A 16,579-nucleotide genomic window follows, 5' to 3' on the forward strand; every position below is an offset into this window, starting at 1 on the left:
ACACTACAGAAGGTTAACCTTTTCACTACCACACTATTGTCACGGGGAAAGGGTTACCCCTTTGGTAGTGTGGTAGTGAAAGGGTTAAGCTCACCCCGTTTACCCAGCGTCCATCCGACTGAAGCTCACAGGACCAACGAGGAGGCCCCGCTGCAGCTATTTAACCAGCAACGGCAGTCGTGGCTAAATATATCCAACACATTCACGCCATCTGTCTTTATCATTGTCTTTATGTGAAGGCTGTTATTACTGTAGCATAGTGACCCTGTGTGACAGACAGAGCCATCATGAGCGATTAAACCATAAGGAGAGGCTGGGGGGGGGGGGGGGGTGTCGCACAGTCCTGAAGGACGGGGTCATCGATAGCCAAGCTTTAGAGAAGAGGTCTGCTTCCTCACTCATAATTGTAATAATTATGTTTTTTCATAATTAGAAATACATCGTTTTTCACTAAACCAATTTGTCTCTATTCTAGAAAGTTTGTATTTTCCCATCCCTTGTACTGTGCATTTCTCTCTTCAGCGTCACACACAAACACACACAAACACACACAAACACACACACACACACACTTACGCACACAAGCCAAACAGACTGTGTAGTTCCTTAGGAGAGAGCTATCTGAATTTAGTTCTAGGAGAATTGTTTTTGTCTCTGATTTACAAAGCCTCGGATTCTTTCTGACACCTTGTGTCTTTTATTATTTAAGCGTGGAAAATCCCAGTGAGAAAGGTTCTCGTTTCCAATAGAACCCTGTTGATACAATACAAAGTATTAACCACTACACAACACAAAAATATATTTCAATGAAAAGGAAATAGAAAGCAAAGCAGCAAACGGAGAAACAAACAAAACACAGAGTACAGGGCAGACAGAACAATCAAAGAAATCTGCAGACACTGAAATTGCAGGAATACATCTATTGAAGTCTTTTTTGGATGTTTTCCATCCACTCACCTCGGGTGGGAACAGTTTGGGGAGAGGAATCCCAACCCTAGTGTGACATAAGAGCAAAATGGCGCTGTGCGAATATGGGGACGTGGAAATCTAATTCATGGAATTAGTTCTATCTACTGGGTACACAGAACCTAACACCCCTCCCTCTTGCTGAGCCCCCATGGGCACCGACTCAAAGGTCAAAGGTCAACAGTAGATGTATGTAGGTGAGGTATTGTATTTACAGGGCTTTCTGCTCCACATCCACCACCACTGCCCAGTCTGCAGTGGCCTTGAGATTACTCGCAGACACCCCAGGACTCCAAGGGCAAGGGGGGGGGGGGGGGGAGGGTGGAAAGATACGAATGACATGTCTGGAGGCTACAGCAGGTGGACACCAGCAGGGTGAGAACAGGTGATCTGTTTGGTCAGCTCTGCCTCCACCCTCCCCCACCCCACCCCACAACCCCCCGCTATAAGACTTCCTACATATCTCCCTCCTTCTTTCTGGCCTCTAACCGTCCCAACTCTATATTCTCGCCACCTGACCCATATAGCGAACTGTTTCCTGGTGGGTGCTGCTCCAGAAAAGCAGGCCCAAGCCTTTGATGCGGCTCCAGATGATTGGCTGAAAGGCTGTCACTTCGGCTTTAGGCTGCTCAGCGTCCCCCAGCTGCGCTTCATCTCGGAGCCAGGACGACACACTTTCTATCACGCTCACACATCTGTCCGCGAGCGGCTACAGGCTCATTCTGTCTACTCACAGCGGCGCTGCCAGGGAATTGGCTTTTATTTGAGTACAAAATACCTCAACTCTACCACAATGGCTGTAGAAAAAAACAAAACAAACAACTGGCTGAATGAACTGTGGATTTGATTGTGTTGAACTGAATAGGTGCTTTTCATCCAAGGTAGCGGTAGGAAATAATGTAGCGATGGAATCCACTTACACGGACACTGCTAAAGCTCCAATCACATATCCCCACCACCAGGGAGTCAGAATGTATAGTGGAAAAAAAAGAAAAAAGCTGCGCCATTTATGTGAAGGAAAAATAGGGCCGATTTAATTAGAAGAATTGGCACACATTCCTCATTTCTACAGATGAAAGCTCGTAAATGAAAAAGCCTGGACCCATGCCCGGTATGGAAATCTGAAGTTATGAATAATGCCTCTGTCTCAATCATCAGGTCTGGTTTTAATAAGGCGGATTAGCCCGGCACCTGCAGGCGAGAAGGCTCCTAACCAAAGCAGAGCGGGACAGGTGCCCTACACGGACCCCTACCCCTACCCCCTTCCCTGAGAGTAAAGCCTTGGACCCTCACCAGTCTGTAAGGAGTATAGGAAGCGACAAGCAGCTCAGCCTTGTCATTTACGCCCATGAATCCACCTCCAATGGAACGGCACCACTGATTTACACACAGTGGGTAATCAGGCGAATGGCTCTTTTGTTAATGAAAACTCATGGAAATATACAACACTACAGATATTATTTGAGCCACCGTTACTCATTCCTAAATATGCCTTCCGAGGGCAATAAGTGTGTGGTGCTGTGAAGCTGGCTGGATTTAAGGATTCAGAGTCAGGAAGGTGCTATTAGTTATCCCACTGCAAAGCACATCCTCAGGTGAGCAGGACAACACATGAAGCTAGTGAAGGAGAAGGCAGGTTGGCTCATGGACATTTGCTCATCTATTCGTGACCAGGGTAGAACAGCCCATTTACATTCACTTCCACTACCTCTCATGTCCTGCTGAGCACATACATATCACAGAGGAGTCAATAGATTGTGTCTGTGCTCAGTGAAGCTTCAGCATTTAGCTGATTGCAGAACGGATGTTGATAACCCCCCCCCCCCCCAGCCCCCCCCTCCAGTCCTCCTCTGGGAGCCGGAGGTAACCCCCAGTAAACACACCGCCAGGCTCAATGGTTTGTTTCAGATTGGCATCGATTCCTCATCCCGCCACACACACACACACACACACACACACACACACACACACACACACACACACACACACACACACACACACACACACACACACACACACACACACACACACACACACACACACACACACACACACACACACACACACACACAAGTCATAGGCTCCAGTCTAATCATGATAAAGACCATAATAGAGAGCAAGGCGGGACACAAGGGGGGGGGGGGGGGGGTGCAACCAGCCATCCATCCACTGTATTCATCAAGGAGATCACTTCCACTTCCAGCAGATGGTGAAATTAATTCCTTGTGACGTACCTGTTCCATTGGCTGTGTTTGCTAAACAGGAAGGAGTACGAGCTGAGCTGCTTTAAGACACACCCACGTCGAGGCAAACAAACACAACTGCATGTTTCACAGCAAATGGGCCTCTCTCAAACCCCTCTTTTTAAAGATTTATTTTTTTGCGTTTATCGCTTTTATCTACTGGGCAGTCCAGTAGAGAGAGAGAGAGAGAGAGAGGAGGAACGGGAGACAGAGTGGGGGGAAGACATTCGGCAAATAACGACGGGGTCGGGAATCGAACCCGGGTCGGCCGTGCCGCGACTCAGCACGTTATGTGGTTCGCCACTGGGGCACCCTCCCGCCCCCCACCATCTTTTGATTGGAGGATCAATAAAAGAGGGCAGGGTTTGAGACAGGTCAATTGTGTTGGACTAACTGTGAACACTACAGTTGCACTGTGACGTTTGATGAGGGAAAGGTGAACGACGGAAACAACAATAATAAACTGATAAAAGCTAGAAAAATAGCTATGGTTCCTGTTGTTTACATGTGCAGGGCCGGGCATTTACTTTACAGTAGGCCTACATATTTTACAATGCAAATAAGTATCTTCCAGCCTTAAGCTTGATTAAGAGTCCCTGGGGAAAAAAACTCAGTTTTGATTTACAACGGCATACGATATAGACATTGACTGATGACGTGAGACCTAAAATAATTAATTTTCAAATGACTGTTCTCGGGAGACGTTTTTCCTCACAAAATGACACAGCACAGCTTTAAGTTGACAGATGCTGAGACGTATAGAAGTGAAATACACACTCACCACTGGAGCAGTCCAGCCCCCCCCAGCCAGGCTCACACTGGCAGGTGTCAGGAGACACACAGCGGCCATGCGCGCAGTCCTCCGTGCACAGAGCTGAGAGACACACAGAGGGAGAGAGACATGTATAGTATGCTGACACACACACACACACACACACACACACACACACACACACACACACACACACACACACACACACACCGCACTCACACTAAAACACCATCAAACTGTACGATGATAACCACATAGATAACAGCTGAACGAGGAAGGACCATACAATTTAAACTCAATATCCCCCTAATGCCCCCGTGGCTCATATCTAACGTCCATCTCTACCACTCGACATAAACACTAGGGTTGATTTCCTGCTCAACGTCTCAGTCCTGCTCCTGACGACGAGCCGTTATCAGCGGTCCGAGCCGCAAAGAAATAAGCTGTAAATCCCCCCTAATTTGATCAGCCAGTGGTTCGGCAGAGCATTGCTTTTATGTAGCCGAGACTCTGCAGTGTTTACTAAGTGTGCGGTTTTCTTGATCATTCATATCGAGTAACACGAAGAAGAATTGATTGGGCCTGTAATTAGTATTCCTGGTGGCATGCGCCGTGGAGCTGGAAGTTTAGTTCACCGGGTAATAAAGTGACCTATATGGAGTTTTTGCCACCGTGCCAGTTCTGGTGAGGCTGGAAGAACAACAAAAATAGCTACTTTGCATGAATAATTCGGTGGTAGCCAAGGTCACCTGGTCAGTGGGGTTGAGACAGACAGGCTCTTATCTGTGGAACGAAACTGTCATTGTTACGACTAGAACGACCTTTCCCTGATGGGGATCAGCAATGAGGCCAGTAAAGGGGTGATAGCTACTGTACAGCCAACCCAAGGGCAGCAGGGCAGATAGAGGCATCAGCCCCCTAACTGATCAGATCTCAAAGTTCTTATTCTTGTGCTTCACTTGTTGTTACGTCTTGGTTGAGGATGGAAAGAAATAGCACAACAACAGTTGCAATATTCTCCAAGCAGCGAGGATGCTGGGGGCGCCTGTGTCAACACCTTGTCTCCATTAGCTATGTTCAGCCTGGCTGGCGCTAGCCATGCCATGCCATGGTCTAGCATGGTATGGTAGGGTTTGGTTTGTGTCTCCATTGCATTTCTTGTAAACTATCTGGTTGCTACGCAACCATTCAAAATGAACACCAACAACTGTGGTACACAAGCTAAATCACAATAACAATCCCAGCACACTATGGTGCAGCTGAAGGTGACTGTATCTATTTTGTTGGAACACTATGGTGGAGCTGGAGGTGACTGTGTATCTATTTTGTCGGCACACTATGGTGGAGCTGGAGGTGACTGTGTATCTATTTTGTTGGAACACTATGGTGGAGCTGGAGGTGACTGTGTGTCAGCAGTATGTTGTTGGAACACTATGGTGGAGCTGGAGGTGACTGTGTGTCTATTTTGTTGGAACACTATGGTGGAGCTGGAGGTGACTGTGTGTCTGCAGTATGTTGTTGGAACACTATGGTGGAGCTGGAGGTGACTGTGTGTCTACAGTATGTTGTTGGAACACTATGGTGGAGCTGGAGGTGACTGTGTGTCTACAGTATGTTGTTGGAACACTATGGTGGAGCTGGAGGTGACGGTGTGTCTATTTTGTTGGAACACTATGGTGGAGCTGGAGGTGACTGTGTGTCTGCAGTATGTTGTTGGAACACTATGGTGGAGCTGGAGGTGACTGTGTGTCTGCAGTATGTTGTTGGAACACTATGGTGGAGCTGGAGGTGACTGTGTGTCTGCAGTATGTTGTTGGAACACTATGGTGGAGCTGGAGGTGACTGTGTGTCTGCAGTACGTTGTTGGAACACTATGGTGCCCCTGCCGCAGGCAGAGTGGTCAGCAGGGGGGCCCGGGCCTGAACACAGCCACTATGGATTATCACTCAATCAGCCTTCGATTCGAAATCCACAGCCAGAAGCCGAGGGAAGAGGAGGAAGAGGAGGACGAGGAGGAGGAAGAGGAGAGAATCCCACACCCACAGGCCAGGGCTAATCGCAGAAATGCTCGTGAGGCATAAATGGTAAACCGGTGATCAGGAGATAATGCAGAGCAGATCTCTCAGCATCACTAAGCTGGAAGCAAACTGTCTAATTACAGTAAGGCAGCAGAAAATAAAGGAGGGGGCGGGGTGGGGGGTGGGGGGGGGGGCTCAACATTCATGCTGACGAAGGTGTCAGATCGACTGTACCTGAAATCAATGTTGAGTATTCAAAGACATGGGGAGAAGAATTCAATGTCACCACGACGGGATAATTTCATTTAGTTTCAATCAGCAGTTTCTGATCAGCGAGAACAGGGAAATGCTAATGTGTCACATCCTTTAGAAATATGGAAATTAAGTTTTGAATGTGGTGGGGAGGGATAAAACGGCACCCCTCTCTCCTGAGATCTGAACCGCAGTTACTGTAGGGACGGTATAATAAAGTGGGAAATAGGTCTTTCATTTTAATTGAAATGCATGAATCACTCTCTTTAACTCTTCTATGGAATCTGTCAGAAAATTAGGTCTTTCATCTAGATAAAAGACTAATCTAAGTCATTATGCAGAGGTGTTATCAGAACAGGGGAACAATGGAGGTAATTTGTGATTGTCATGTGGTGTTAATCAATTACATTTTCTGCCGTAGTCAAACGGAAAATCTTAAAAAAAAAATAAAAGTCTGATAAAAAGAGATCTTTTTTTGACACGACTCTAATTTGGTTATTTCTGTCCTGCTATAGGAAAGCTTTGCAGCATTATTATATATATATATATTTTTTAAACACCTCCATATACAATTCTGTATTTTTTTTCACTTTTTCTTTTTTTTTCTCTCAGTTTTCTTACTTTGTTTTGTTTGTTGTTCAAACCACTGAGAGTGAACGGAATATGAAACACATGGAACAATGTGATGTGCTATAAGCCAATGGTTAAATCAATCAGTTGAGAGAGATGCCTACAGCCCCCATATCAAACAACCCTCCAAAGGTTCTCCCATACGCCTCTCTATCTAGTAGCAGAGATGATTTACTTTAAAATACTGTCTTTGATGCGTTAAAAAAAGGGGGGGGGGGACGCAACAAAGCCTAAATGAAAAAGAAATCAAAGGCACCCAATCCCTTTCTAGAAAAAAATAATCTCATCATCCTCTCGATCATTAAAACTCAAATCTTAAATGTAGCTACAGTAGCTGGTATAACTTTATCAAAACCCCCTTCAACTAATTCTACAGTGAGAATCAAATACGGTTCCCCCTACCATTTTTAATAGGATTAAATTGCATCTGCATCCCTCACTTGCTAACTCACCGGGTGAGACTGCTAGAGAGAGAGACAGCCTGATCTGTAGGAGGTGAGGCAACTCTTCAGAGGCTGCTGCTCTCTCTCGTTAGATATTTACAACTGTGGTCATTAGCCGGGTTCCTCTCACTGCTCCCTTCACACACAATAATAATCATATTCATTAGGATGGGAAACGACTACCTCAAACAAACTCACGCTACGGTAGATGTACTAATTACAGACCGTCCGGCGCCACAGGTCCGACACTCAAGATAGGTTATACAGTCATGATAGGTTTGGTGTGAGTGTCTCATTAGAGGCAATATCATCAAAGGTGAACTTTTGATAGTACAGCAATCTGTAAAAATTTTAAATATAAATAAAAATAAATAAATAAAACGAACCTCTTAACGCCTACAATATGTTGTGCAATTGGACCAATGGACCAGTCAACCCATACAGTAGACAGGCAGCTTCTAACTTGAATTTCACTAAGAAAAACCAACCAGGCTAGTAAATTGGTTGTGTGGATTAGCATCACTACCATCACTACCACCATTATTATTATCTTAGCATCAGAGACAATGGGGGTGCTTATAGATTGGTATAGATTCATCCTCCTCACTCTCAACATCAAAACTAATATCACAGGTCTCATTCTCGAACGTAGTTACGACAAAATATTTCATCTTAGCCAGATTTCGGCCTATTTAAGACATATTAGGGCTGGGAGTGGGAGTCCTCAAATTTTCCTGAGATCTTATTTGAGAGCAGATCCAAGAGTGCTGAGGAGCACACTTAAATATGCTCTCAGCCCACGATCAAATCTCATGATTGATTGACTAATTTAAAACTTTATTACAACTTGACAGACTGTGTTCTCATAGTGATTCCTTCACGTCAACACTACAGGCCTCCTTGGAATTAATTACTTAATCATAATTAAAATAAATATGACAATATTTGTATGATAAGAAATTACGTTATTTGATGTCGGAAAAATAAATAATAGCTACACACACTGCAAATGACTCGGAATAAATAAATACATCAGCCACATAATTCTGTTATAATTTTATTGTTGTTCTTATTTATAGTTTGGGACATTTGCTTATTGTATACATTATAAGAGCCAGTGGATAAACATTCCACTGCTCATCTTGGTACGATGTTGCGTGTGACAAATAAACCTGACCTTGCAGGTGCACTTGAACAGCAATCATGTACATTGAAGCCTGGCATCCAATTAACAGTGATTAATCGCGCCATGCTTAAAACTTATGGTCAACTCTGCACCCAAGGCTTACACACACAATTATGGGTAACGTCCAGCATAATTATGCCCGATACGAACGCGCCAGTACAGGGACCACGCTGATCTCTTCGCCGAGAGTGACGCGTACCTGCTGGGACGCTTCAGGCTGTCAAGACCTGTGCTAATGGAGCTGTCCGAGACGCTGGAGCCAGCACTGAGGAGCCAGACCAGTCGCCAACCCTCACGCCGCGCAGGAGGCGGCGTATAACGAGCGCCATGCGCGCACCCGGTCCACCGTGGAGCGCACAATTGGGTCAATAAAGAGACGCTGGATGTGTTTGGACGCAGCAGGTGGCAAGCTGCTGTACAAGCCGGATATGGTGTGGATGAAGGCAACAGCTGATAAATTGTTTTGGCCGTGCCGTGTTAAAACATGTATGAGTGTCCACCTCAGCCCAATACAATCATATGTTGCATGTCATTTATTGTGGCTTATTTATTCTTTCCAGGTGTGTACGATTATCATGGCCTGCTGCGTCCTGCACAACATTGTGGAGAAGCGTGGTGTCCCGCTACCCCTCCAGCCACCTCAACAACCACCTGACCAGGACATGCATCCTGACCCATTAATGGGCCCGGATAATAGGCGTGCTGTCTTAGTCCGACAGCAATTAATTTCACGCATGTGAATAGATTATTCACATGCGTGCAATTAATTCCAATTTATAGGTGAATTAAATCTGGACCTGAATTCGACTTGCTTGCTTCTGTCATTATTCGATGCAGTTTACAATGTATACCAATAACTAAACACATCACTCAGTAATACTCAAAGGGTGTCAGGGATGTTTATTGTGGGTGCCCCTGTAACCGGAGCTGACGCTGCTGAAAAGAACCCCCTTATAATTCTCCACTCCCGATATCAGTACCTGAATTAATGAATGGAAACTTTATTAACAGATTGCAGAATTTACAATACAGTACAGCTCAATACACACAATTGTTAAGGGGATGCAGACCAGGGGCGGATTTAGGATTGTAGGAGATCCGGGGCTTAGCCCAGATGGGCCCCCCTTTTTTTTATTTTTTTATTTTTTTAGTTTTTCAATTTTTTGGGCAGGCAAGGTTTTTTTTTTTTTAATTTAATGAACCTGTACGTGCAATTTCCTGCAATATAGAGCCTTCAATCTTGACCAATAAAGCTGCTCTTTTCACTATAAAACTCAGTTAACCATAACGTAGTTATGGTTAGATTTATATATTGGGGGGGATATATCATATTTTTCATATAATCAAAAAGTGGTGGAGCAAGATCATACCTTTGCTCCCCCAAGTTCAATAGTGGGAGAGCAGAGATGCTCCGAATGCTCTTATGGCCAGGCGTCTATGATTCACTGATACAAAGTAAAATAGTGCAGTGCAATAAAATAGTTAGTAAAATAGAATAAAATAATGCAATAGTGCATTGCAATAAAATAGTTATCATCGTATTTTTTCGGGAGGCCGGTAAGGAGTGCATTACAGTAGTCGAGTTGGCTTGAGATAAAGGCATGGATCTGGTTTTCAGCGTCCTTTTGATTTATAAATGGCCGTACTTTAGCTATGTTTCTAAGGTGGAAGAATTAAGTTTTTGTCAACTTGTTGATTGTGATTTAAAGCTTAGGTCTGAGTCTACCATAACACCAAGACTTAACTCACTCAAATACAGTTAGCAGCTGGATAGACCACAGATGGAAATTAGCTTCTGCTAAATCTGGTGCAAATATATTTTCATGTAACAATGATGAATTGTAAAAAAAAAAAAAAAAAAAATTATTTTTTTTTATTTTTTTTTAAATAGATTCGGGGCTTTTCAGAATACATCCGGGGCTTGAGCCCAGGTAGCCACCCCCTAGCTCCGCCCCTGATGCAGACCAGAGGAATACGTTTGTCTTGTTTACAAGGGATCCCCACCTCCATTTCAACATTTCAGCGAGGGTTTGCACACTGCCCATTGACTGCTTTATAAGGACTGTCGGGGGCGTGGTTTGTATGCAAATGAGCTGAACGGGAACGCGCTTTGGAGTTTACGACAGAATGCCATTCTCCAAGCAGATATCAGATCATATAATTTCTGCGACCGTTTCAGCCACTTAAGACATATCTCCAGCACGTTCAGGACTCAGAGTGTACTTGTCATAGATTATGTCTCAGTGGTCCAAGATAAGTCTTCCAGAATATATCTTTGAAAAAATTTCGGGAATGAGACCCACTGTCCTCACAGCATCATCCATGGAGAGAGAGAGTTATCACTCCTACCAGCAGGTTCTCTAGGACTCCTTCATGTGGCTGGTGGCGCTGCGGCTCAGCCTAGCAGGCCAGCCACCACCATTAGCCACACAAGGTTTTAAAGGCGCAGCAGGGGTGACCGGTGCCACCTATAAAATCTGATTGGCTACCCAAGACGCCACACCAATATTTCTGGCACGTCATTGGCTTCTACCCTGCTGTGGGGCAGGTGTTTGGCCTGACACTGAAGGGGAGGAGATCAAAGGGATATTCCACAGAACTAGAGGGCCCACAGAAAGGCCCAGGTGACTGTACTGCCCCCCAACCCCCACCCCTCAGAATTAAATTATTTGTGAAAGGCCTACATTGGTCAAAACACACATGAATGGATTATGACACAATGGGCCCCTGGGTACAGACTACAAGCCGCCCCTGTTTTGATGGAGAGGCTTATAGCAGATTTAATGATGTTAGAATGTTTCTATTATAGCTAATTCATTTATTATCATCAACAGTATATGCAGTTAGTTTTTATAGTGTAACTTGTGGCTACTTAAAATTTTTTATAATGTATAATGGTTCATAGGAATATACAGAGAGAGAGAGAGAGAGTGAGAGTGTGTGTGTGTGTGTGTGTGTGTGTGTGTGTGTGTGTGTGTGTGTGTGTGTGTGTGTGTGTGTGTGTGTGTGTGTGTGTGTTAGGGTGACCACCTGTCCCGCGACTCGCGGGACAGTCCTGATATTGGGCCGTTTGTCCCGCGTCCCGCAACAACAAAGCAATGTCCTGCAATTCAAAGATAAAAAAAAAAAAAAAAAAAAAAAAATATTTTTTATTTTTTATTTTTTATCTTTCAAAGATTATTATTAAAAAAGTGTTTTAAATGTTGTTAATTTAATGCCTCGTTCCAATACCCTCTTATATTTAAAATAAAAAAATCGGGCGACGTCACAAACCAATGCAGTGCGCAGCCGAGCAATAGTATCCATCTGCAGGACCACAGCACCGACACATTTAGGACCGCGACACTTTGCGGACCCACACTCTCCAGACCCTCGCTCCCATTGGCTGATTTGGGTCACGTGACCGTCCCACCCAATGGCTGAGTGGAGAGTGTGGGTCCGCAAAGTGTCACGGTCCTGAGAGTATCGGTGCTGTGGTCCTGCAGCAGGATGCATCTCCAGCCGAGGCTGCTGAGCAGCTCAATCGAGTCACGCTGCCTGTCACCTGTCCGAGCCGGTGTTCTGCGAAATTCTACTACTCTGCTGAGAACTGCTGCCGTAGCGCGAATCGCCTATATGTTTGGACAGCTGGGTGACGTCACCCTATAGTTCACTCCGAATTCCAACAGGTGTACCGACATTTTATCATCTACAAATACATTCGGCTGCAAAGCCAATTACATGCAAATATTTACATGCATATACAGTTCAAAAGGTGCAATGAAAAACATATGTTTAAGATATTGTTTAAGATATATCAACAACAAGACTCAACAAGACGTTCGTCAGCAAGGTGGCAGGATATTGTAGTGTGAACGATTGTGGGTCATGCGAATGCGTGCGCCATGCGTGCCAGCAGGTATAGTAGAATTTCGCAGAACACCGTTTCAGATGATCCCCAAAAGGTAGAATGCAGGATCTGCCACTGACAGGAGCTTCACCATCACACATGGAGGAGAGGGGGACGTCACATATAGTTGTTCAGCAAGTCTGGCCCGACTATTATTGAGAACTGAATCAATCAGAGGGTCGGTTTGTTATAATAACAGAATACACGGGGAGTATCGCCGGGACACTGTCCAGACTCCAGAGGGAAGGGGGCAATAGAATCCGCAATAGAATATCCCCAAAACCGGAGGTGAGTTTAATAAGATTAATAACAAAATGAGCTATATATAGCCTACCGTCTGCGTCGAATATGATATATAGGCATTTAAATAATAAATACATTTATTTAATTTTAATTAGCAATAAAAAAAAATGTAAATACTTTTGGAGCAGTGGAAATATTTGTAATAATTTTTGGAACGGTGTGTGCCTGGATACAAGGGAGATAGTATATCTGCAACACCTGCAAGTTACCAGTAACTGCATTTATATTTGTCATATACCATGACAACTCATGACAACTTTTGAACTGATGAATGATATCTATAAATCATATTCCTGGAATTGTCAGTGAAGGCGTGCTCTGAGTGGAGGAGCATGAGGAGAGGAGATGAGAGAGGAGAGGAGAGAGGAGTGGAGAGAGGAGAGGAGGATATAGGAGGAGATGTGAGAGGAGAGAGGAGGAGAGGAGACAGGAGAGAGGAGGAGTGGAGAAAGGAGGAGAGTAGTGGAGTAAGAAGGAGAGGAGGATAGGTGAGAGGAGAGAGAAAGAGTGGATAGAGGAGGAGAGGAGTGGAGTAAGAAGGAGAGGAGGATAGGTGAGAGGAGGAGGGGAGAGAGGAGGAGTGGAGAAAGGAGGAGAGGAGAGAGGAGGAGAGGAGGATAGAGGAGGAGAGGTGAGAGGAGAGAGAAGGAGATGAGAAAGAAGGAGAGGAGAGAGGAAAAGACGTTGCTGTGTCTGTCAATGGAGTGCACTTCCTGTTTTTCCCGGGTAATAACGAGCAAAGAAATATCTGTGTGCATCTCATTATCCATGCTACTGCTTACCTGGATTCATATTTGAATTCGGGCTCATCACTACTCTATAGTGTTTATTGTTACTGATCCATCAATGAAAACACAAGCATAAATAAATATTAATAAAATAAGAATTCAAGAATTAAAGGTGGTGTAAGTGGTATTTTCTGTTTGTTAAAATAAGTGGTCTACACAGTACATGTTAAAATAATAGCTGTATATTGTCGGAGAAAATTATTTATTTATGTATTACATTTATCAGGTACATTATTCATAATTAGATGTATTTCATTTCAGAGCAGAAACTCCCTGTGTCTGTCCCAAAACAGGGCCTGCAAGCGACGTAGCGGTACAAAGGTTGGTTAGTACAAACAGCCACTGTTAGCTGACTGGCCCCCACTCCTGTACACTTCTGTCTACCCCCACCTTTTGTGTCATCATGTCCTCAAGATGAACTGGCCCACTTGTACCCCCCCCCAAGCTCCCCATCTATGTAAACATCACCCCACTGCTGGAACAAGATGGAAACTATCCCTTAAACGTGCATGTATCTGATTGGATAATAACACCATGATGTATCTGATTGGATAAAACACTGTCATGTCATCCTTGCCCCTTTTCCTCCTATGTAAACTGCATTAAGTGTTCATTCATTGTCCAACTCCAGACAGAGCATTTTGCGTGCTCTGCCTGTGTGACTTGTCACCTCAGTGTATTCTGCAGAATATAATAATAAATCACTTTGACTGTGAAATACTCTGTATCTTGCAGCCATCTTCTTTCATGTACATCACCAAGGTTTAAGACGATCTCCAATTGCCATTACAATATTCCAACAGCCATCACTGATATGGTTTTGATAGTATATCAGTGAGCTGGATGCAATCCTACCTTGAGGGGAGGGAACAGATGGTGGAGGTAAACGGTACCCTATCCCCCCCCCTCACAGTGAGCTGTGGTGTTCCACAAGGAAGCATACTAGGACCGCTACTGTTCCTAATTTATGCAAATGACATGTCGTCAGCTTGTGACTGCAACTTGTTCCTGTTTGCGGACGACTCAGCCCTGCTGGTCTCTGACAAGAACAAGTTACAGGTTGAAAAAACCCTCAGCTCGGAACTAGGCAGAATCTGCATATGGCTCGCTGATAACAAACTATCATTACACATGGGCAAAACAGAGTCCATTCTCTTCGGTTCAAATAACAAACTCAGCAAGACCGACGGCTTCTCAGTTACAGTGGGTGACAATATTGTCACAAGGAAAGATGAAATTACCTACCTGGGTTCCATCCTAGAGGCTAATCTCTCCTGTGACAAAATGGCATCCAATGTAATAAAAAAAGTCAACCAACGAACTCGATTCTTGTACCGGATCTCCTCTCTGGTAAACAAGAATACCCTGAAGACTCTGGCAGGAGCACTCATTCAGGGGTACTACGACTATGCTTGCACCTCATGGTACCAAAGCACCTCAAAGGCGCTAAAAACAAAATTACAAACATCTCAAAACAAACTGGTCAGACTACTGCTTGACCTTACTCCTAGAACCCACCTCACCCCTGCCCACTTTGACAACCTAGGATGGCTTAGAGTAGATGACAGAGTACAGCAACTTGCAATGGGCCTGGTCTACAAGATACACTACACGACCAAGGTACCCATGTACATGGCAAAATACTTCCCAAAGGTCAGTGAATACCACGATCACAACACCAGAGGGAGCTCCACAAATCATGTTAAACCCAGATTCGGCTCAAATAAGGGACTAAACACGTTTCGCAATTATGCCACATCAATGTGGAACGCCCTACCCAAAGCTGTAAAGGAATGTGGATCACTACCCACTTTCAAAACCTCTCTCAAGAGACACCTACGGGAGACTGCAATTCAACACTGGCCCCTGTAAATATCCTAACCCAACCCCCTCCAATGTACAGTCATTTACCTAGTATGGTTTTGTCAATAGTCCAATGTACAATTTTGTTTGTTTGTACAGAGTCTCCCCCCCCTCAATGTACAGTTTTGCTTGCTTATACAGTGTGCCCCCCCCCCAACCACCTCCAATGTAAATTACCCAGTATGGTTGTCAATATCCCAGTGTACCCAACCCCCCCCCACCCAACCTCCTCCAATGTACAGTTTCTACGTCAAATGTATATACTCCCTTTTCTTGACTCCTTCTGTATCACAAACAGTACTGTATTTGCAAATCTGGTATGTCATAAATGTATAGATGTAGCAGTACTGACTATCTGTATGTCATGTATGTCATATATGTCCTGATGAATTGAAAATGGGGGACCCTGGTGGAAACAAGACGAAAGTCTTTCTCTGGTCTGCATCCCCTTAACAATTGTGTGTATTGAGCTGTACTGTATTGTACCCATTCTGCAATCTGTTAATAAAGTTTTCAATCAATCAATCAATAGAGTGTTTGATCAGTAACATGGGTCTCCCAGTCCCTCCACTCTGCAGTAAACAGAAATTACATTTTCTGGTGTCCATTCCCACTTTATCCAATCAGGAGAGAGAACCCTAGATATTTTTACTTATTTCAAGAAATCTTGTCAAGACAAATTAGCTTACTGCACTGGCAGATTATTTTACTTGTTTCAAGGACACATTTAGTTAAAAATAGTCTTTATTTCTTAATTTTGTCAGACCATTTTTGCAGTGTGGAGTTCGCTCTCCTGATTGGATAAAGTGGGAACGGGATACCAGAAAATTCTGTTTACTGCAGAGTGGAGGGACTGGGAGACCCATGTTACTGACCAAACACTCTATATCAGTGATGGCTGTTGGAATATAGAGCTATAATTTTAACATGTAGACCACTTACTTATACATTACATAATGACCAGAACAGTTTACCACTGACAAATATGATTTACTATTGTCAATCATAGCTCCCTTGCCTCCTGCCTTCGGGAACCCCCTTTGTAGGGGCCCTGAGCTTTCAGTTTTGTGTGCAGTGAGAAGGAAGCTTTGACACTTGAATAACTGGATTCTAAATTACTCAACAGTTTATGGTCAACAAACAGAACAGTTTAGTTAAGCCTATATGGTTGTTTTCAGGGGGGGGGGGGGGTCTGATATGATGTTGTTGCTGCTTTTGAATGTGTT

The 16,579-nt window shown here is 44.2% G+C and overlaps 1 protein-coding gene across 1 annotated transcript in view; it reads right to left on the reverse strand.

Annotated features, from left to right (window-relative positions):
- Window positions 1-16,579, reverse strand: part of megf11 (multiple EGF-like-domains 11) — a gene marked incomplete at its 5' end in the record, with an annotated part of 215,223 nt that overhangs the window by 166,296 nt on the left and 32,348 nt on the right. Inside the window, one exon of the mRNA XM_084334568.1 lies at window positions 3,991-4,083. Coding sequence (XP_084190694.1) covers window positions 3,991-4,083 — 93 coding nt within the window. The remainder of the gene's footprint in view (window positions 1-3,990; window positions 4,084-16,579) is intronic.

The sequence above is a fragment of the Notolepis coatsorum genome, assembly GCF_963971535.1.
Source record: "Notolepis coatsorum genome assembly, chromosome: 18".
In the NCBI taxonomy this organism is placed as follows: Eukaryota; Metazoa; Chordata; class Actinopteri; order Aulopiformes; family Paralepididae; genus Notolepis; species Notolepis coatsorum.